This window comes from Cydia amplana, chromosome 12 (assembly GCF_948474715.1).
Source record: "Cydia amplana chromosome 12, ilCydAmpl1.1, whole genome shotgun sequence".
Classification (NCBI taxonomy): domain Eukaryota; kingdom Metazoa; phylum Arthropoda; class Insecta; order Lepidoptera; family Tortricidae; genus Cydia; species Cydia amplana.
In genome coordinates, this window is record NC_086080.1 from 13694805 (window position 1) to 13717845 (window position 23041).

General features: G+C 37.7%; 1 protein-coding gene across 2 annotated transcripts in view; it reads right to left on the reverse strand.

Annotated features, from left to right (window-relative positions):
• Window positions 1-22641, reverse strand: part of LOC134653089 (polyhomeotic-like protein 2) — a 211567-nt gene extending 188926 nt beyond the window's left edge. Inside the window, exon 1 of one of the 2 annotated variants that reach the window (XM_063508385.1) lies at window positions 22287-22641. Coding sequence is in view for 1 of the 2 variants with exons in the window: in XM_063508382.1 (XP_063364452.1) it covers window positions 22287-22395 (109 nt within the window). In the remaining variant the exon portion in view is untranslated. The remainder of the gene's footprint in view (window positions 1-22286) is intronic. The other variant, XM_063508382.1, reaches the window with a different exon arrangement.
• Between the last annotated feature and the right edge of the window lie 400 nt (window positions 22642-23041).

A 23041-nucleotide genomic window follows, 5' to 3' on the forward strand; every position in this document is an offset into this window, starting at 1 on the left:
TGTTGTAGCATTGCCTTGCTAAGGTCACAAGCGGTATTCGCCATCGGTAAACAGAGCACGCAACTCACGGAATGTGAGGATTTCACTCAATACCTATCACAATGGGATAATGGCGTTGCTTGTGAGGTTATATTGCTCGGACGTGTTCAAAGTTGAATGGCTAGGCGATAATGTACGCGGAAGTGGTTTTGGGCTGCGTAGGGACATGTTTGAAGGTTTACTAATTACCAAATACGTACCTACTCGTACCTACTAAGTTTGTTCGGCCATTTGTATTAGCTCCTTCAACTTCAACTTCAACTTCAACATTTATTCAGCAAATAGGCCACAAGGGCACTTTTACACGTCAACATTGAATTTACATAAAAGCAAAATAATAATAATTATACATCAACAATTATTAAATACAACTACAACTACCAAATCAAACTAACGTAATACAATTACTTAGAGATGTATAAGGTCTCTTAATGTCGAATTACATAAAAAAACTATAATAATAATATTAAAATAAAAACAAAACAGATACATGGAAACCTAACAGAATCACATTCTATTGTTAAAATATTTTACATAAGGTCATTCGTGTAGTCGTAGATCGACTTTCGATATATGTTTCGATCAGATACAAAAGTCCTCTACAGAAGCACCACCTGGACTCAAAGGCCCAGCGACATTCTAATACTATTTTCACATAAAAGTGATAAGTATGTATGCAGGTAGGTATATTGTATTCTTAATCACTGCATTCACTACTAACTTAAACGGTTGTTGAGGTGAGACTGAATTGTAACAAAACTGTAAAATATATGTAGTATGACCATATTTTTGATAATGCTAACTCGTTGTAACATCTACTTCTATAACATCATGCATAAACAAAAATAACGCAGCCATACAACGCCAACACGAACCACGAAGGCATCGTCACCTCATTTAATGCCTCATAAACTAAGAACTAATAACGATTAAGGTTAAAAATTAATTATAATATGCAGCATAATATAATTCCCGCCACCATAAACGTCCAGCCTCCTGCAGACCCGCACGCATCTCAGAAACTAGTATCTTAAACTAGAAACGCCTAAGTGCCAAATAAAGCCATTTTATGCGTCCTGTGTCTAATGGCTTCCGTTTAGCAAATTATGATATCATTAAAATGCAAGCTGCTCGGTGGAGGTTAAGAATTTAATTAGTAACTTGGATTTATGGCAAAGTCAAAATGTACAAGTATTAAATAGATAGGAAGGTTGAAACAGGATTTCGCTTTGGAGGTTAAATATTAGACAGTAAAAAATATAGCAATAAAAGTTTTGAATTGAGATTCCGAATCTAAGCTTTAGAAATTAAACCATTCTCTCTCGGCTGAAAATTCACGAACACGTCTACGTAGATAGACTATTAAACAATTATACATAGTTGTGGTTACGGGATCTATATCTAAATCCCTAAAGTCTTTTCTCCTATCGATGCATTCCCTAATATTGTTTGTCATAATGATCAGTTGTCCTAGCACTAAAACCCTAATTTTGGTTATCCTAATATTGGTTACGAAGCTAATTGTGGATACGGAGTTATTGAGTAAATAATAAAAACACCCAATAGATTTCAGATTGTAAATGTATATCTCTCATCTCTCATTATGTATTCCTCTCTTCTCTTATCCTTAAGGGCTAATTAAAAACTCATAAATAGAGAAAATGCGCTTATACTATTACTGGATGATGTTCTATTAGATTTACTACCCAACCTGACGCGTCAAGACATCAACTACATAGTACTTTATAGGCCTAGCCGTCAATGAAAATTATCTATCGACCTTCCTAGGGTTAGGAAAGCGGCCTTAATACATAGTTGATATTGCTCTACAATCACATGTCAGGTCGTTTACCCGCAGGTCACATCGAGGTCGGCGTACGTGTCAGTTGCTGCCACTGGAATTCCTAAGTGGACATTTGCTTGCGTTGCACAAAACAGCGTTTTTAGGTCGCCGTACTGCGTTTCAATTTCCTGGTTGAAATGTCAACCTGTCATTTGTGGACAGTTTTAATTGATAACTATAAAAACAACAGTGTTATTTGGTTTACTTACTGATAGGTTAGCCTAGTCATGTTGTCATGTCAATTTCTAGAACATCATTGTAAGGGGTTGTTTACTTTGCCACTTACACTTGTCAAAAATACAACAACATAAAGGAAAGGTCTTAATTTTCTATGAAAGTGTTGCTTATAAATATGAGTAGCACTCATGGACTCATTGAACTTGCCTACTAAAAAACTATTGATGGCCCAAAACAGTACAAAAATGTTTTAAAATTTTACGAAAATGTACCTGTATGGTGACATCTCAGTCCTGTTCGATTATTCTTCCAAATTATATAACATAAACTACAAGAGTATATCTAACTTTTATGTCAGTATATCTAACTTATATGTTAAGTTTGTCAGCTGATCAGCTCCCAGTACCACCAGTACTCATTACAGCAAAGAGGCCCAATTGTTATTGTTAAAACCTGAGGCCCTACCGCGAACCACACGTTCGACGTGTTGCCTCCCTGTCACACTTACGTACGAATTTACAAGTGCGACAGAGAGGCAACACGTCGAACGTGGTTCGCGGTAGGCCCTCTGAGCTGTCTTTTGTCTCTTCGATGTCAAAGTTAGCGTGATCGGGATCAAAGTGGACCGTTTCGAAACCCGCAGACAAGCGCATGTCGCTCGTGTGTAATTGCGGCCATTACACGTCACAATAGAATTGGGCGAACATGCAGGTCCCGTGAAATTGCGCTTTTTAAATACTTTCTACTGGGGTGCTATTGCAATTGCTTGCGGAACGCAGGCAAATCGTACAACCAACTTAGTAGGTAACAGTGGCGGCGCATCAAACATATCCATAGGCAAGCCGGGGCTAATTTGGCTTATATGTATATTTCCTTCACAACTCTACTCAAGCGTCCAAAAACAGGCGGCTTTTATGGACGCGCTGGTAGGTAAATAAGTACCTATTATGCGTTCGCATGTTTGTACAAAGCTGTTGATTGAGGTCGCAGTTACAGTCTCGCATCCTTAAGGTTCTTACCTTTAAGACACTGCTCAATTTTATACTTCAATCAATCGATAAAAGTTCGAGTTCTTTTAAACTTTATACAGACTCGAGTCTAGTACAGAGACGAGAAATATCTAGAAAATACAAATTACAAAACGCGGTCCCTTTGTTGTAACTCTACTATAGGTTACTAATCTTTATAAATAGTAACGTAAGTAGTAACTTACTACTTACTTTACTATTTATAAAGATAGGTATAGATATTATATGTATAAAACGGAGTCCTTATTAGATAAGATATGACATTTTGAGTCATGAGTCACATTTGAAATATCTTACAAAAAGACCCGAAATAAGGTTCGACTAAAAATATTCGGAACTTCCGAGTCTTATAAAACTTTTTAAAATCTCGACACATAAGACACTTGTTCTTATGTTTCTTCTCATGACACCAGAGCATTCTAGTCGCCACCACTCGCTAAGCATTAGGTAGTAACACACGGCCTACGCTAGCAACGTGTTCATGTTTACAAAGCTTGTGAAGACAATGAGATATTGACTGTTACATGTTGTTGGAGGCAATTTGTAGAAGTGGATGTTTACCGGTATGATCTGAGTTTGAGAGTAACCTTAATGGTTCCAATGAAGAGGATTTGGGAGTTTTCTAAAATAATTATTGAAAACCCGATTCTCACAGATCCTGGTATTTTTGGGTTCTTTCAACTCAGAATCACTAGCATATTCAATCCTGATGATAAAAAAACTTGTCCCAAAAATTTGTATGAAAATTGTACATTCCACTACGTCACGTCCATACAAGTGAAAACTTTTCTCATAATAAAACGTGACGTAATGGAATGGACATTTTGGGACAACTTTTTTTAATGGAAGGATGGAGAGTGCTGTCGATTCTGAGTAGAATGAGCCCAAGAATGTCCAGATTTGAAAGAATCAGGTTTTCGATATTTATTTTAGAAAACGCCCATTTAGGTTAATCAGAAATATGTTTTAGGTAGTTCCAATCAGATTTTTTAACGTGGATCAATATAACTAGGCTATTTCAATGAAATTTGATTATGACACAGATGGATGCTGTCATGGATCGCCTATTTGATTGCAATTTTTATTCACGATTACTGGGAAAAAAGGGGTACGATAAACCGACGAAAACGCGGATAGAGGCTAGTTTTTAGGGTTCCGTACCCAAAGGGTAAAAACGGGACCCTATTACTAAGACTCCGCTATCCGTCCGTCCGTCCGTCCGTCTGTCACCAGGCTGTATCTCACGAACCTTGATAGCTAGACAGTTGAAATTTTCACAGATGATGTATTTCTGTTGCCGCTATAATAACAAATACTAAAAACACAATAAAATAAATATTTAAGTGGGGCTCCCATACAACAAACGTGATTTTTGACCGAAGTTAAGCAACGTCGGGCGGGGTCAGTACTTGGATGGGTGACCGTTTTTAGGGTTCCGTAGCCAAATGGCAAAAAACGGAACCCTTATAGATTCGTCATGTCTGTCTGTCCGTCTGTCTGTCCGTCTGTCTGTCCGTCTGTCTGTCCGTCCGTATATCACAGCCACTTTTCTCCGAAACTATAAGAACTATACTGTTGAAACTTGGTAAGTCGATGTATTCTGTGAACCGCATTAAGATTTTCACACAAAAATAGAAAAAAAACAATAAGTTTTTGGGGTTCCCCATACTTCGAACTGAAACTCAAAATTTTTTTTTTCATCTAACCCATACGTGTGGGGTATCTATGGATAGGTCTTCAAAAATGATATTGAGGTTTCTAATATAATTTTTTTCTAAACTGAATAGTTTGCGCGAGAGACACTTCCAAAGTGGTAAAATGTGTCCCCCCCCCCCCCCCTAACTTCTAAAATAAGAGAATGATAAAACTAAAAAAAATATATGATGTACCATGTAAACTTCCACCGAAAATTGGTTTGAACGAGATCTAGCAAGTAGTTTTTTTTAATACGTCATAAATCGCCTAAATACGGAACCCTTCATGGGCGAGTCCGACTCGCACTTGGCCGCTTTTTTTTGCTTGTTTTGCTCTATTTTTTGTTGATGGTGCGGAACCCTCCGTGCGCGAGTCCGACTCGCACTTGGCCGGTTTTTACAAATATTTGCTTATTCTTTTTATAATTAATGTTCTAAACCCAGATCAACTGACTTGACACGATTCACCTTGAACATTACTTCTGACTTCTGACCAACATTTATTAATCAAACTTGGCCCCCGCTCCGAGTCGTTCCTCGTGGAAAGGCAGTCCGTGGTGATCCAGCTTGGCAATGCTGCGAGCATCATGGGCACCTTTGTACCAGGAACGACATGAAGCGTCTTATCTTTTTATATTTATAATTTTTATTTTTATTTGTAATCTTAATTAATTAGTTTGATTTAATCAAAGCATGCCCTCCCATTCCGAAGGCCGTATAATTCTTTTTAAATCGATATCATAGATGGCGCTATATGTCACAATCGGCGATAACGAAATTTTTATCTTACAGATTAAGATGTATTAAGAGACATTTAAAGTGTCATAAATTAGAAACATTATAAATGAAATACAAACATTAATAACAACACGAATTCAATGCATTCATTTTCAAAATTTGAAATCACAATTATATCGCGACTGACTACGTTATGAACAACAGCGCAGGACAGTTATGTGGAGCTGTCGAAGTAATATTGAATATTGTCACTAGATGGAGCCACCACGGTTCTAATATGTGGAGTTTGATTTAGAATAATTACATTTGAGTTATGAAACTTATGAATTACGAAATTTAGTACATAATGTAAAAAAAATAGATCGGTCGATAAACATGCCTACTCTAAATGAGTACCTATTTTTTTTAAAGTAGGCCTGACGTTAAAATATAAATTTAAAAAACTCATAAGCCGATGTTTTTCAAAAGAAATGAATGCTTTGTTTTTAAATACAATGCAAGTTTTTATTTCGCTTGATGTCCAAGTCAAACGCACATTTTACTCCTTTATTGACCGACGCGTTTGCGAAGGTCTCCGTTTTAACTCGGGCCAAATTTCGTTTGAGGAGAACGTTCTCCTCGGTTTAATTCTCAACCGATTCTCATCAAATTTTGTGACCAGATTCTAGGATAAAATAGTTTTTTTTTTCAATGTGATTATTTCAAAATTGCGGAAACAAATATGTAGTCGTATCAATATTATAAGAGCATTTCTTTTCTTTTTGAGATATATTTACAGTGCTTGGCAAAAATGTAGAAATGTTGTAATGGTATAGGCGGTATTTAGATATGTATGTAGGTTTTTACTCGAAAATAAGTAGCCAAATTTCGTCAAATTGGCTAAGTGCTATCATGGCGCAGTTTGCAAACAGTTGCTTTGATGCATGGAGGTTCCAAGTTCGAACCCCAGTAAAGTGCGCTGCTAACTTTTTGTAAATTTTTACACTTATATTATTGTATTATTATTTGTGCAAAGCACGGGTTAAACGTATTCGTTTCATTTTTCCAATCTTTTATTAAACTTTTTGTTAATTTAGTTTTCCTAAATAATTCTAAACGGCGTACCCATATATTTTTTATTCAGTTTTAAGCTATGCTCGCGAGGTCTACAGTTTATTAATTTCCTTGTTGTAAACGACGATCGGCTTAAACCGCGAAAATCGAAGTTTGCAAACTTCATGAGGTAGAACAAACTAAATTGACAGCGATTTTGATAACACAGACTATGCAAGTGTTCTTTTAATTACATAATCTAATAGAAGTTTGATGTTTAAAATAACACTAATAAAATATGCTTGGTATGACTCATGCAACTATCTCTGTCACTCGAATTACAACTTAATGTTAGTAAAAGAGCCCAAAATTTGCAATATTCGGTGTTCGCGGGTCGCGGGGCCTGCCTAGTCGAATTTTTGTTGACGGACAAACTCCGACAATGACTGCACTCATGACTACGACGGGAAGTATGGGGGTGGTCATGATTTGGTCATGGACTGGCCACGGTGTGACATGCGAGTTACCCTTGAAAAAAATGCTACCTAGGTGTTCGTATTTCCAATGCAAGGTCATGACCGCCATGACTGGTCAAAAGTCGATGTTTCGTTTCTAAACTGAACACAGTGCGCGTTTGCAAACTTGAATTGACAATACGGTGTGTTATATCTATAGGTTTGTATTTATTTTTAATTTAATACGAGTACTTATGTTCTCAATCGCTCCAGCGTCTCAAGGCCGCACAGCGACGTGCACACGCACACTCGGATTAAGTACTAATTGTAAGGTGCGTCTGTGTGCTTACAAAAACTACCATACAACTAGGTACATAGGCGTGAACGGCCACAGTCATTCGTGCCGTCCTCTTCTTCTTTCTAATAGGAGCGACAGGGACAGCATGCACGGTTTGAAACTTCTAACAGTTCTAACCATGTTAATAAAAGAGGGACGGGCAATATATCTCGCCGCGAGATACTGTCGTGCCTATCATGGGCTAGCCCGGCTGTAAATATTTGTTTTTAGTGCAAATATTTCCTTTTTGTATTTTAAAATACTACAAAATAAATCGTGTTACTGCCGTTTGTACGAGAATGTACATTTTTAACATGAAATAAATGTTTAATAAATAAATAAATATTATAGGGACATTCTTACACAAATTGACTAACGATACAAATGTGTAATATACAATTAATACTTAAATACATAGAAAATATCCATTACTCAAGAACAAATATCTGTCTCATTATATAAATAAATTACACTTTATTTTCAATATAAAAAAATCGATCGAGTAGGTAATTCAAGGTCACTTTTTTTGTAACGTTGTGGACCTGCTACTTACGGGTTAAACACCCTGACCATGGAAACCGGCATACCCTTATTATTTTCCCTCCTCTTTTTTATTTCCGAGACTTGGTGCGCGACTGACACTATCAATAGCTGGCGCGCTCGAGTAACATTTTTAATAACTAATCCGTTTTGTATATATGTTTTCTTAGGTACAGTCAGCAGCAGAAGTTGCTAAGCGGGCGAGGCGTTCATAATTACCTTGACGCGCTCTTATTCACTTAACAATAAAGTCGCGTCAAGATTATTTTGAACACCTCGCCCGCTTAGCAACTATTGCTGCTGACTGTACATGATAGGACAAGTACGGCTACCATTAATTGACATTTGACTTTTACGCCACCGACTGCGTGAACTCGATCGCACCAATACATCAATGCGAGTGCGAGCGAGATAGACTGCGATCGACTTCATGCAGTCGCTAGCGTACCTAAACGTCAAATGCCAACTCATGATAGCCGTAGCGAATAAGCTACAAAACTTTTAGTAGCTAAATAAAAAAATGAATAAATCGGAAATACAATTAGTTTATTTATTAATTTAAAAGCATGGCAAAAAAAAACGTTACACACATTTTTTATTGCAATATTACGAAATAGAATGTAAAACACGCAAAGCAACGTACATATATGGGGCATTATCTATGAAAAGGGACCTTATTGTCGATGGCGCTTACGCCGCACAGCGTCGCGCGGCATTGTATTTATATCAGAGCATCGTTAATAACGGCGTAAGCGCCATCGACAATAAGGTCCCTTTTCATAGATAACGTCACATATGCTACTTAGGGCGGTGCGCTTTTTTAGTATGGGATTGGCGGATTGGGTATCTGCATGTACTATGTAATTATGTATGTACTAGTATTTTATGGGGCATTATCTATGAAAAGGGACCTTATTGTCGATGGCGCTTACGACGCACGGCGTGGCGCGGCATTGTATTTATACCGGAAACCGGAGCATCGTTGATAACGATGTAGGCGCCATCGACAATAAGGTCCCTTTTCATGGATAACGTCACATATGATCTGTGATCCTTACAAAATACCTACTCCTTCCTTTCCTATATACATGGTCTTTTTAGGGTTCCGTACCCAAAGGGTAAAAACGGGACCCTATTACTAAGACTCCGCTGTCCGTCCGTCCGTCCGTCCGTCCGTCTGTCACCGTGTCACCAGGCTGTATCTCACGAACCGTGATAGCTAGACAGTTGAAATTTTAACAGATGATGTATTTCTGTTGCCGCTATAACAACTTAACAACAAATACTAAAAATAGAATAAAATAAAGATTTAAGTGGGGCTCCCATACAACAAACGTGATTTTTGACCGAAGTTAAGCAACGTCGGGCGGGGTCAGTACTTGGATGGGTGACCGTTTTTTTGCTTGTTTTGGCTCGACTCGATATTTGTTTATGGTGCGGAACCCTCCGTGCGCGAGTCCGACTCGCACTTGGCCGGTTTTTTATTTCATAATAAATCTAAGAAAATACCGCGTAGTATTATATATATATCTCTAGGTACTAATATGGGGCATTATCTATGAAAAGGGACCTTATTGTCGATGGCGCTTACGCCGCACGGCGTCGCGTGGCCTTTTATTTATATCTGAACATCGTCAATAATGGCGTAAGCGCCATCGACAATAAGATCCATTTTCATAGATAACGTCACATATAAATTTAGATTTTAATATGCGCATATTTTTTCAAGTTAATACTTTCGATTTTATTTAACGGACGTTAAAAATAGATTGTTTCGTCGGCGCGACCTTGGGCTTTGGGCCTCTCAAGGCCATGTGGACGGCACGCGGCAATGCAACGCTTAGCTCCAAGAATTATTTTATTAAAACAGATCATACCGCAATGCCGTGTTCTTTCTGCCCTAATGTGAAGCATAGGTACGTGCTAGTAGTAGATACCTTCAAACCAGCATAAGAGTCCTCTTTGATTATGCATTATTATTGTGTATCTCAAAGTCACAGTTATGCTGGTTTACCCGAACGCTTGTCGTGCCGATTTGCCGAAGCAAGGTAAGCGATAAGAATACGACAAGAATATTTACAATACAAAAAATATAACAAAAAATTAAAAAGTCAAATTGATTTCATAATCGTAAATTATTTCAAAAAAAATAATAAAAATAAATAAATTTCAATTTTGTCGCCGATGGCTGAAACGCCCTCTAGTAATGATTGACCTTAAAAATGAATGTGATGTGTAGGTTTAGTGCGTGAAAGCTACAACAGATGTCGCGCGAGAGGTGTTTTGACGCCATTTCAACGCATGTTTGTCGTAAGAGTTTTATTAGCTCCGTGGGGCTCCGTGCGCCATCTAGTTTGTTACTGTGAACTAAAAAATTGCCTACAAGTATTTGCTACTTAGGACGGTGCGCGTTTTTAGTATGGGATTGGGTATCTGTACTAGTATTATATGATCTGTGATCAAAGAAATATATACTGCAAATACAATTGATAACCTGTTGTACAATTAACATATCGTGATATCGTGCTAATCAATTACAGTTTGCTCCACAATAATCAACAATGATAATTATCATTAAAATTTACATAAAACGCGAATCACGCGCATGAAATAAAATGCACAATGTAAGTGCATTGGTAACTTTGATGCAAAAATCGTAACGCTATTTATTAAATATTATATAGTTTTATGTTACCAGTGGCTTTCCTTAATTTATCAAAGTATCTATAAATCGTTAAAGATGCTACATCAGGACTATAAATAACTATTGTATTGCAAAAACAATTGTAACAGATGTTTTCATAACAATGCTCATGCTCAGGTAAAGGGCCAAGAATATTGTATGACATGGTCAAAGGCTTTTCTCAAGTACTTAATTTAATTGAAATATAGTGCAAAAACCTAAAAATAAAAGGTTATACTTGTACCTTTATAATAAAAACATAAAACAGTGTTGTACCTACGAACCTGTCATTATATGAAACGAGTTTCATTCATACGGCGGCATTGATTTAAAAGAAAAGGATCATTCGAAAAACAATAAAGTATACATTATAATTACCATACGGTCGTGACGCAAGTGCTCCAGAAATCTCAATTGGATGTGTTTATCATCCATTTTTGGAATCTTTCAGCCTTCGGTTCGAGTTCCGCCAATCACTGATTTGATTGCTTTTAACTTTCGCTCCGGTTTTTCTCGACCTGACCATAAAGACGGCGTTTATGTTTCGAATCGGCGATAAACAATGTTCGTAAAGAAACCATTGATATAGGTAATTCGAGAGACCAACCGCAATGCTTTCAAATCAACTGAATAACACGAAAACGCAATCAGTGCTCGACGACTGTTAGTGACAATTTTGTACCACTAATAACTTGATGTGAGTTTCTTTACGGGATACGGGAAGTCGAGGCAAAAGTAATTTGTTGGAATGTGGTAGCTATATATTTGCATTACTAATGTAGGTTTTATATATATATTGTTGAATTGGTTGTTTTTTTATTTAAACAGACCGGAGATTTATAATATTAACCTTTACTATAGCTCGTTTTTTTAGCATTAGAAAGAACTTGAAAGAAGGTAAGATTTTGACATGTCTTTTAATTGAAAAACACTTTTTAAAAATCAATAACTATTACTTATGAAAGCAGAAGATTATAAAAGATCGTATTAGATTCATAATTGTTACATATTTACCGTAACTAATTTTTAAAATGTGTTTTTTAATTAAAAGACACATCAAGATTGTTTACCTTATTTCTAATGCTAAAAAAACGAAGTATAAACAGCACCAAAGACTAAACAAGCGCATCTAGCACGACTTAACGCGCCTGGCCCTTATGTCAAGTGATACTTGATATATGAACTCGCGCGACTTGTGTTGATATGCTAGACTTAACACGCTTAAATTAGGGCATAACTATCAGGAAAAGGAAGGTTCAGAACGCCGCAAGCATATACCCGAATTAAATGATATTATATAACCATAGATAAGTTACACTCATACTTGAGGAGCACAAAAAATACTTCCATATTTATTTCTGTGCCTACGAAGAAATTTGTTATTTTTGATTAATTTTCTCATTCCATCCATCTTTGTCACACTCGTTGTTAAACATAAGGTCGTCTCTTTCTCTTTCGGTGTGCGGAGCTCGTTAGCACGTGCACATTTCTCGCTTGTCCAGCCGCGTCTAAAGGCAACTTGTCCAATTTGTCACAAGTTAAGCGCTTCTATTTTGGAACACCTATAACCTATCTTGAGTTATAAATCATTGCCCGAATTATGACGTATTTTTAATAGACGGCAGAATAACAAACTTAATGTAAGCACAAAAACGTCATTGATTTTCCAGACCGTTGATAATGTGTTAAGAATTTATGAGTCGGAGTCTGCTCACTGAACTGTAACTAAACTCGAACGCGTACATTTTTAACGTTCCGCGTGTAAAGCACGAAAAAATCAAATACCCATAGAAAGCTTAGCAAATGTGTAAGATGTCAAGGAGGCTTTACTGTTTTCTAATAAGTATGAATTTGCTTTCATAAATCTGTTTCATTGTTATAATGTCATTAGGTATGTGTTTAGAAATGTCTATATTTCCTTTAGGCACATATATGGAACTAAACTAAATTAAATCGTAATTATTTTTTGTGTATAAAATATAAAATACGTATGTCGTGACGATACCTAATATAGGGTAAGTGAATAAGGATACATCAAGGAGGTATGCGGGATAAAAAAATATGAAAAAATACGGGACCTCCAGCGCTCCATCATTTCCACTTGACCGCGCAGCTTTTTACAGAATCTCGATTAGAACCAGTTCACAGAGCACACTGGAGCGAAAGAGAAATCCAAAATAAAAGACACAGTCTCCGACCTTCACCTGTAGCCGCGTCGAATCGTCACTTTTCACCCGACAAAAAGCGACAAAAAGCGGCAAACGCGACACTTGTCGCGATGACGCGACGCTTCGTGACGGCCCGTGACGCACGTGACCTGTGGTGTCATTCTAAGAAGAAACGACGCCGATTTTACAAAGGCAAACCAGTATTAGTAGCTCCTCAATTACGCACAGTTGTTACGGATCTCAAGGATGAACAAGACTGGTCCGATCAACTTGGCCTGTGATAGCACAACTAATAGAGAATCCACGACCTGCACCTGACTTTGGGAAGTCACAGGTGGGTCCAATCGGCGGTCACGATGGCCGTGCTTCTGATAAAAGTGCTGTGGAACCAATGCAGCACGAACTGGAACTGTTTGTCCTCCTTGGTAACGCTTTTTGTGAGGTTGCAACCTGTTGCGTTCCGGGGTTTTATTGTTCTGACGTGATTCATCTTCAACGCTATTAGTTAAATTATGGTAAAGGCAACACAGATGGCTAAATAGTCGTTTTGCACTACGACAAATGAGCAGTGACGTAGCCATCGTAGCAACATTTACGCATATACATATCTACTACAGCCAGAAAAGCCAATTATGCCGCGCGCAGGTCTCCACAAAAGTAGATACCAAACAAAACGGTGTAAAGTGTAATACTCGAAAAAAGGGATGCAAATCGGGCTTCAACGCAGTTGCTGAAGATGTAACCAGGGAACAAGTCAAACAAGTTATTGACGGAGATTATTACTTAGCATTGCTCTTTGTTCCGATTTGCCTACACTGCGGTAAAACTGTTCGAGCAAAATGGGTTGCTCCCATGTAACCTATTACCATAATAAGACGCGACATTTTTTTCCTTATTGATGTGGAAAATCTACTAATTCACAATATTAATAATACTACAAAGGCACCAATAGAAACCGTTCCCATATACAATATACACCCAGACAGAATACGTTATCATCCACATAGCATTCCTCAGGTCGTCCGACGCGACCTCGGGCCTCGCTCTGCAGTCCACGCACGCGCCCCGCATCCGCACAACCTTAGCCGCCTGCGCATTGCCTAGCTAGTACATGTCAACGGAAAGCTATGGGGAGAAAAAACGAATGTTTTAATTGAGTGATTTATTAGTGATTGATACGTCCTTTATTGTATTTGATTAGGGTTATTAAAGTTTGTTTGGTCTTATGTAGACGCCGTAGTAAAGTTTGAAGGATATTTGACGTGACGGGCTAGTCTGCCCTCAGTTGCTTAGCTAGTTGACGAGGTAATACATACTATATTTACAAATCAAACATATTTTCAATACAAATTCTATAACAGTAAATAAACCACAAAATAAACTAATAACCGCGTATTGGAATTTGTCGGTACACTTTAATTAAAATTAGAGGCCCACTGTCCGTCTTAGGGACCATCCGTCTGACAAGCAGCCATCACAACTACTAATATAAAAGTTTTTCTATCAGCATCACCTAAGTCTGAAATCTTTTGTCTCGGAGCAAAAAGGGCTAACGTCTGAAAAGAGCAGAGCTCGGTAATTCGATATGACCGATCGGTTTTTTGCCGGTCGTTCCGCGCGGTCGGACGCGGACGCGGCGCGGCGCGGTCGCGCGCAGGGTTGACAACATGACATCACACCGTTTTGTTAAGTAATTTGAATACAGGTTTGTAAGATGCATATCTAAAGTACCTAATTGGCGAATACTACGAAATGAATGGTCCTAGGTTTTTTTAAATCCTTGTAGGCTTGTAGCACAGATTACAAGTATATAGGGTGTGCTTAGAACTTGGACAATAAGTTAAGATTATAATAAACTCCTTATGAATGGATGGCCATTTACTTACTGTACTATTTATCCTATTTATCCTATCTACTTATTTATCCTCCTAAGGCCCATCGTAAAAAAATATCAGTTAAAATTGGAATTGGTTCAAAATACATTGAAGTAATTAGTGTTGTAAAGATAGAGCTGGGTAGAGAACCATGATCTGACCTTATAATTATTTTAATACATATAGACATTCACCCCATCAGGCAACAGCAGCAACCCTACAGTCGAGGTCGCGACCGGCGGCGCGACCGCGACACCGCACGCCGCGACGTGATCCATCGGTGAGAACGCACTACCCTCTTGCCTCCAAAACGACACATCACCGCCTCAAACTATACCCACTTACGTCCTTTTAACGCTAAACAGCAAACTACACATGGCTCGGTTTCCTGGTACACTTGGAGACATACTTATTGACCTTTCGAGCACCTTATCTCGAGTGAATAAGGTTCAGATAGATCTGTCTTCGACTGTTTGCTTCCAATCCATGACCTCAACAAAATAAACAACGTTATTGTTTTGATTTGAAATCGAATATCCTCTGACAGTAAAGTAATCTCAAATATTTTAGGACAATAGGATAAAACATGCGTGTGAGTTTTATCAGCATAACCTAGAGATAGAAGGAATGTGTTGGAACTGTTGGAAGGATGTATCAAATCAAGACTAAGTATTTATTTTTAACGGTCAGAATTTATTTTGTCAAGGTCGAAATTGATCAAGGACAGACATAATCTGAGATTTTGGGACTTTACCCTATGCTATGATTGCAAATTGCAACGAACCGTTTTCATATTGGGTGGCGGTGGTGATGGTAAATATGTAGTTGTTTTTTTTTAAGTAAGTACATATTTTCTGGGGGCACGGCAGTGCCCCCGCCAAGTCGAGCGCGAAGCAAACACTGCCGTACCATCCTTTACTGGAACCATTTCGCCGCATTTTCAGGCCCCTATTTGAGAACCTCTGGATAAGACCAGAACTCAGAAATTTTCGTCATCCAGTAAGCTATAATCACATACTTAAAATCCAAAATTTCAAGTCTGTAGGTCATTTAGTTCCGAAGTTAAGCGAAAGCAAAATTTCGCATTTATGACACTCATTCATTCACTCACTCATGATCATCAGAATAGAATTAGTACTTCCCATAAACTCAGAGAGCTGAAATTTAGTACAGAGTTAGGGTTTAATAAAAGTTAAACCTAAAAATATTGCAATATCAGTCACGTTTTAAAGATCTGAGAACTGCATAAGTAAGTTTGTAATCCCATATAAATATATGATATTACAAAGTTACTGTTGCAGTTCCTACAAATAGTAGGTAAAGTAAAGGTACACTACGATGTACGATGTGAGTATGAATGAAGATATGTTTAGTTATGATATGTGTATACATAGTATGGGTATGAGTTCCCGAAAAGAAGGACTGCCTACAAAAAGAGATGATATAATGACTTGGCAATCGCACAATGCTTTACTCGTACCGTACTCGTAAATATGTGTAATGCTCAAACTGCAATTAACGCTAGCGTTATGTTCAGTTAGAATTATTTTTAATAGGTGACGATGATCCTTTTGTCATTATGCAGCCGTGCGATGGCCAAGTCATTATACGTATTACAAATTAAAGATATCTTATTGATACGGTTTTAACACCCCTTGGCACTGATTAAAATAACCGACTTGGTTTCACATTATATCTCAAAACTTTTTTGTAGTAAAAGCGTTGCGAAACTTGCACCTTTTTACATGTAATGTTTTTGATGGGATAATCTTATTACAGATGTCAGATTCCTTATAAAATAGGAATCAATGAGGACAAAATGAAAACCCTTGATTAGAGGTCGGTTAACCAAACGGAAGGAAGAGTTGGCGATAAATTGCCGTCATTTGCAGAAAGAAGCTAACAAGACTAAAACGTTTCGCTTAATGACTAGCGGTCTATTACTAACTACGCTGGATTGCTGAATTAGACAAGTCTGCGACTTCTTGGCGGTTTGTTGATTATGTTGTAGTGTGTTGTAGGTACCTACGCTAATTATACGCGAGTAGGTAAGTTCGATTGATGAAAATTGTTCAAACGATCCTGTCATTTCAATACAATATAATACGGTAATATGTTTTGGTTATGTATTGAAATGGCACATCGGTTGAACAGATAAAAACTGACTGTTATTTTAGTAATTAGGGTATAAAACTACTATAGGGATTTTTAATTATTCATTTATATCATTATTTTAAGCAATACTAGCTTTGGCTGAGTAACTTTTCGAGAAACAAACACAACGTAGGTACTAAAAGATAAAACCCACATTCATAGTAGGCAACTTTAATAGTATCTATGTAATACACTTTAAAGGTAGAGGTACACCTTAGATGCCACGTATCAACAATAAGAATATGCAATTATACACATAAACTGCAAGTATAGAAAAATAGATCAACCTAAGATACAAAATCAATATGTTATCTCATTGCAATAAGGCCCACGAAGTGTAGCTACAATGGTATTCTATAATATAAGTTCTACTAGAGTACATACATGTCACCTTTATTATAAACTAACACAGGTCCGTAACACCAGTGCCTGCGGTTGAAACCCTACACCGCGGTTTGAACCCACCATTCACTGTTTGTGTTGACATTGCGCACAATGCGCGAGGAATTAAAATATTATGCTTACAGACTGTTACAGAATCTCTGATGCAAGATGATTGTGCAACTGAGATGAAATTGTAAGGGTTTGTGTTACAAACATTAAGTTTTACTTTAAACGGGGGTTTCACTTCTAAACGCATTTGTCAAAATGTTCGCGCGTCTATTGTATTGCTGCAATGGCTGATCTGGTTGATGTGACACAGGTTGGTTTGATTTGACACATTACTCTATTAATATGCCTAAGCCCATACGATCGAATTTAAATTATATACCATACTAGCGACCCGCCCCGGCTTCGCACGGGGTAACAAATTATACATAAACCTTCCTCTTGAATCACTCTGTCTATTAAAAAAAAAACCGCATCAAAATCCGTTGCGTAGTTTTAAACATCTAAGCATACATATGGACAGACAGACAGCGGGAAGCGACTTTGTTTTATAATATACTACATACGAGTATATGTAGTGATGGTTCTAAACTCGTCTCGCTGCTTCGTCACTGGGAAATTAAGCTGATCTTATTTCCAAATTCCGGCTTGAAATAATCTATCTTAATTTCACACAGTGCATCTTATAATAACATTTGATATTGACGTGTAATAAACACTTTTGGGACTTCCCTTACGAGGATTCGATCCCAAGACCTCCAGCATCGTAGGCGGGAATCGGGATCTCTACTAACTGTAGGCCGTTAAGAGGCAACAGGAGTGGTCATTTCTCCATACAAACGTACTCGACTGTTTCCTCCGTGGGTTTTGAAGCTAGAGCAATGACTTTTTCAACACAATAATATTATCAATATCTGTGTCGGACCGTTTTGCTTTTTTTGATATTTTTGTTTTTTAAGGCGCTAGCTCCCGTCAAAAATTGCCAAAATGGCCTAATTGACTATGCCGCAATGAGAGGCGTGGTATTCAAAACTGATATCAATTAGCCAAAAAAACAAAACGGTCCGACACAGATAATTTCATAATCATTGAGATTTCCAAATTTGGTTACGATTGGTTAAGTTTTGGAGGAGGAAACAGTCGAGTACGAAACCTCGATTTTTGAGATTTTTACGCAGGATTTTTCGCCTTGTCCTTATCGCCCTAGTTTTGGGAGCCGCTTCCGTTAGCGTATTTACCTAAAATATTTAAATCTCAGCTCTTGTTTCGTCTTAACAATGTAGTAACGTCAACAATTTAACGACACCAAAACTGCTTCAAATAAACCCTGTTATGTTCACCACACCACATGCATCATACATACATTCAGGACAAGAGCCTGTCCCTGTAACGCCTACAGACAGCCCACATCCGATAGCATAGAATTCGGTGACCCGCCATGTCACTGAATATTTATCAGGGGCTGCGTAGGGTCGCCACGTGCTCCTGACAGCCGTGTATAATCCGTTCTATTATTGGCGGACCTAAATACAGGTGTATGTGAAATAAATATCTTTCGAGTCCGCCTTAGCTAACTTTGCACCGACGTAAATAGAACAAAGTGAGGCAGTGTCATTTAAAACGTCATTATTTTCATAGATATTTGACAATAATGATGTCCTTACCACACGCTTTGTCATTGAAAATGCCCCAAAACACAGAGTTAGCTTAGTCCCACTCTATTCATGTTGTACTTTTACAAAAACATTGTTACTTTTTTACATATAATAAAATTATATCCTATTTCCTTTGGACCCTTGAAAATTAAATCGTTATTTCATCTAAGCAAAGCACTAGATTAACTGATATACGTTACACACACACTGCTTTAAGAGCCTTTATATTAACCCCACTGACTTCATCTCGGAAGGCATATGATAGATATTTATGACATCCTGGCCCGTTGACGCGTTTAACGAACCGCTTAACGGCAAACTATAACTCACGATAATCAATGTTTATTGCTAGTGTCTAGGTGATGTTAATACTAATACTAATTCGTTTAGGTTCAACTAAAAGCCCGTATCTGTTACACGTTTATTCTTAATCATATACAATCCAAATTGAATGTCGTCCACCGAAATTGTGACGCGTTTCGGTACCCTGTATAATAAATTAAGTAGGTAGAAGGTTTCCAAACAGTTCCAAAACGAAAGTAAAATTCTGGCAGGTTAGTTCAGTTACCTATACCTAATTAAATACTTTAGGTATTATTGAAATATCTGAAGTTTTTGAACCTAACAAAATATGCATAACAGATTTTTTTTAAATTTATAAGCCTTGAATTTGTATAGGTAAATTATGTAAGTACTCAATATCCTTTTAACCTAACGTACGTCCAGTCCAGCCTCAAAATTGCATGACAACTTTATGAATGAATTCATTCATACAGTATGTCATATGCCAGTACATGCCGTTAAGATTTAAAAAATATGTTAACATGTTTTTTTTATCAGGGTAAATTTTAATTAGAGTAGGAAATATCCTAACGACATTTACAATGATGGCGCCCCTAGTCAACGTCGCGACTAGCCTCCCAATGAGCCACTTCCGCGGTTACTGGTTCCTTGTGCTATTGTTTTTCATTTTAGAGGTTCCATTCATTGTTAGGGATCCGTACCCAAAGGGTAAAAACGGAACCCTATTACTAAGACTACTGTGCGTCTGTCCGTTCTGTCTGTCTGTCACCAGGCTGTATCTCAGGAACCGTGATAGCTAGGAAGTTGAACTTTTCACACACGATGTATTTCTGTTTCAACAAATACTAAACATAGAATATAATAAATATTTAAGTGGGCTCCCATACAACAGACGTGTTTTTTTTTGCCATTTTTTGCGTAAGGGTACCTACGGATCCCTACGTGCGCGAGTCCGACTCGCACTTGGCCGGTTTTTTATATTTTATTGTTCATCATTTACAAACTAGTGTCTCTGTGGGATATATACCTCGCGAACCACCATCTTCGGCAATTTGAACAAAAATGTCTCGCAAAAAAGACATACGATAGAACTTGCTCTCAATATTTTATAGAAATTGGTTGAGAAATGTAGAAGGGAAGAGCAGAGGGCCTACCGCGAACCACGTTCTAAGTGTTACCTCCCTGTCACACTTACGTACGAATTTACAAGTGCGACTGAGAGGCAACACGTCGAACGTGGTTCGCGGTAGGCGCTCTGGGCTATAACCGCGAAAATCGAAGTTCGCAAATTGCGGGCATTTTTCTCAGTCACTCTTATTACGCCTTCATTGAAAACAAGAAAAGAGAAAGATCCCCGCAATTTGCGAAAAACGGTTTTCGCGGTAGCCCCTCAGGACATACGAAAGCATTTTTGCCCAAGCTGAAATGGAATCACTCACTTCACTCGGTTCACTCGGTCAATAAATTGAAAAATTATATACGATTGAATCTTATACGCAGATTTTAGTACACTATTCTTATGTTACTATATCTTATGTAATTTTCGCGCGAAATGTTTCGGAGAGCCTAATACGAGCCTAGGTCTCCATTTTCAAGCACTAACAGTGCATGTGAAATTGTGAAGTAAGATCTTTCGAGAATAGTGATTTTATAAATTTGATAATGGCCAATTCCTGCGAGACGCGGCTACAGACTACGAATATGTACAGACCTATTGATTAGCAACAAATTAGCAATGAAACATCTGCTTCTGTTTCTAATATATTGTTAACATAACGAGTAAAAATCTACCTAATTGGTTTTGTTCACACGCAGACGTCAGTCTCATGACATACGTAGGTAGTATAAATAGTATAATGTGGCCAATTAACATCAATTACTTGTAATCGGTATAGATATTAGTTATTCTTTGTGGAAGCGGCAGTATAATAAAAAAGAAATCGGTTTCATACCCTGTTCGTCGGTGGTGAGGGCCTATTTTCATCAGTACCAATTTTTTTTACATTGCGGACTCGCATAATAACTAAAAAAAATCGTTTGATTGTGAATACTAAATAAGTATTATGACGTATTATTATAAATTATAATATTATGAGTATTATGATGGGTAAAGTTGAAGGCACCAGACTTCAGGTCACTCCTCCTACTAGGTGGTGTGCTCAAATCACTGCACCTATGCAATTAAATCCGCCTAATAGGTACATAGGTATTAGCTATATATAGACATCAGCTGATTGAAAATTCACTCTCCTTGTACCTACGTGGCTTTATTTTATTTTTATAGGTACCAACTGTTTTTTTTTTCATGCAGTGTCATGTCATCTAAGTGCATGTTTTCTTTTTTGATTTATATATATTTTCGTCGGCACCTTAATCGTTACCATCATCATTAGGGTTGCCAACCGTACTATATTATATAGTATTGTACTATATTTTAGCTCCTGTACTATATAATTTTGGAAAAATATATAGTACTTACGCTAAAATACTATATTTCCGACTAAATGTATTTTACACTTATGTTTAGTATTTTATCTAAAAGTACTATATTTATTTGAAATTACTATATTTTTGATTCCTTATTCTGGAAAATACTATTTTCCACCAAAAAATAGTTGGCAACCCTAATCATCATATTCGTCTAGATTGTGTGTCGTGTGTGTGTCGTGCATAGTTCAGCAACAAACTTAAAATGTTATTAAAAGTTTTTTCTCCCTTAGTGGTAAAAGACCACTATGACTTAGTGAACTTAGTCAAATACCTATCTACCTTTCATTATATTTGCGTCATTTTCCATTTACCTAATAATAATATACTTATGTGAGTAATTGAGTATAGATCCGATATTACTCTAACGATCATAAATATAATATTATTTATTGAGGTAATTTAATTGCGAACCAGTTGCCCGCAAAATATATTAGCAAACCATCCCAAGTCTTTATGGGATTCAATATTGCAAAGTTGGAACGCAATATTAATGCATAGGAAAAGTAAACCTTAATTGAAAGTAATAATTCTCTTTACACTGCATGATTATTATACAACATACCTACTTTTACAGGTATACCTACTTTGACAGGTATACCTACTTGGACAGGTACCTATACCTACTTTGCCAATTTTTGTACTTGGACCGAATTCTTATTGGAAAAACAGCTCTTGAGAAATCTTACCTTTTAGGTATTTCCAGAGCGATTCCTCCGCTGCTGCTATATTCCTCAGTTTGTCGGTAAAACAAAAACGTCCCGTAGCCACCAATAGATCACTTTCCACTGTCCACATACACTGTCCTGTCGGTTGTCAATCAATGTCAATAGCGCAAAAAAGTGAGTTAAAATGCAGCGTTTTCCCCTTTTGTTTGATTGGTCGTTTCGACGCGGACAATGTTATCGGCAGTCAAAAGTCAGGCACTTATCAGCAACGCAGTAGCATGCGCACGTGGGACGGTACCAGCGGCTGAAAACGCAATCCAACACAACCTCAGCGCGCCAAACAGACGGGCCGACTGAACATGAACAACACTGAGTCACATCCACACGCACACCTCGCCGCTCAACAGATGAAAACGCCGCTGTGTTGGTGTCAGGTGAACTCGTATACGACCTGAACTCGTGTGGAGGTTACCCAGGTCACACCCAGGTTGAACCGGCGCGGGTGTGTGGGTGAACCATTTTATTCGTGTTGGACAGATTTATTATTACCGGTATGCGTATGTGTGAGTGCCGTCCACAGGTTGCCGGTGTATGTGCTGTGTGTGGACGTGCGGTCACATGTCACTCGCGCATGTGTGCTGCCTACCTGTTGTGCCCCCGCAACTTATTAGTTTTGTACTTCTTTTAGGGCTGCACTGGAAGATGTATTATCATTTAAGACATTCATTTCTTTTGTTAAATGTTAGCGATCGGAAGCAGTGGCAATTAAGTGCAAA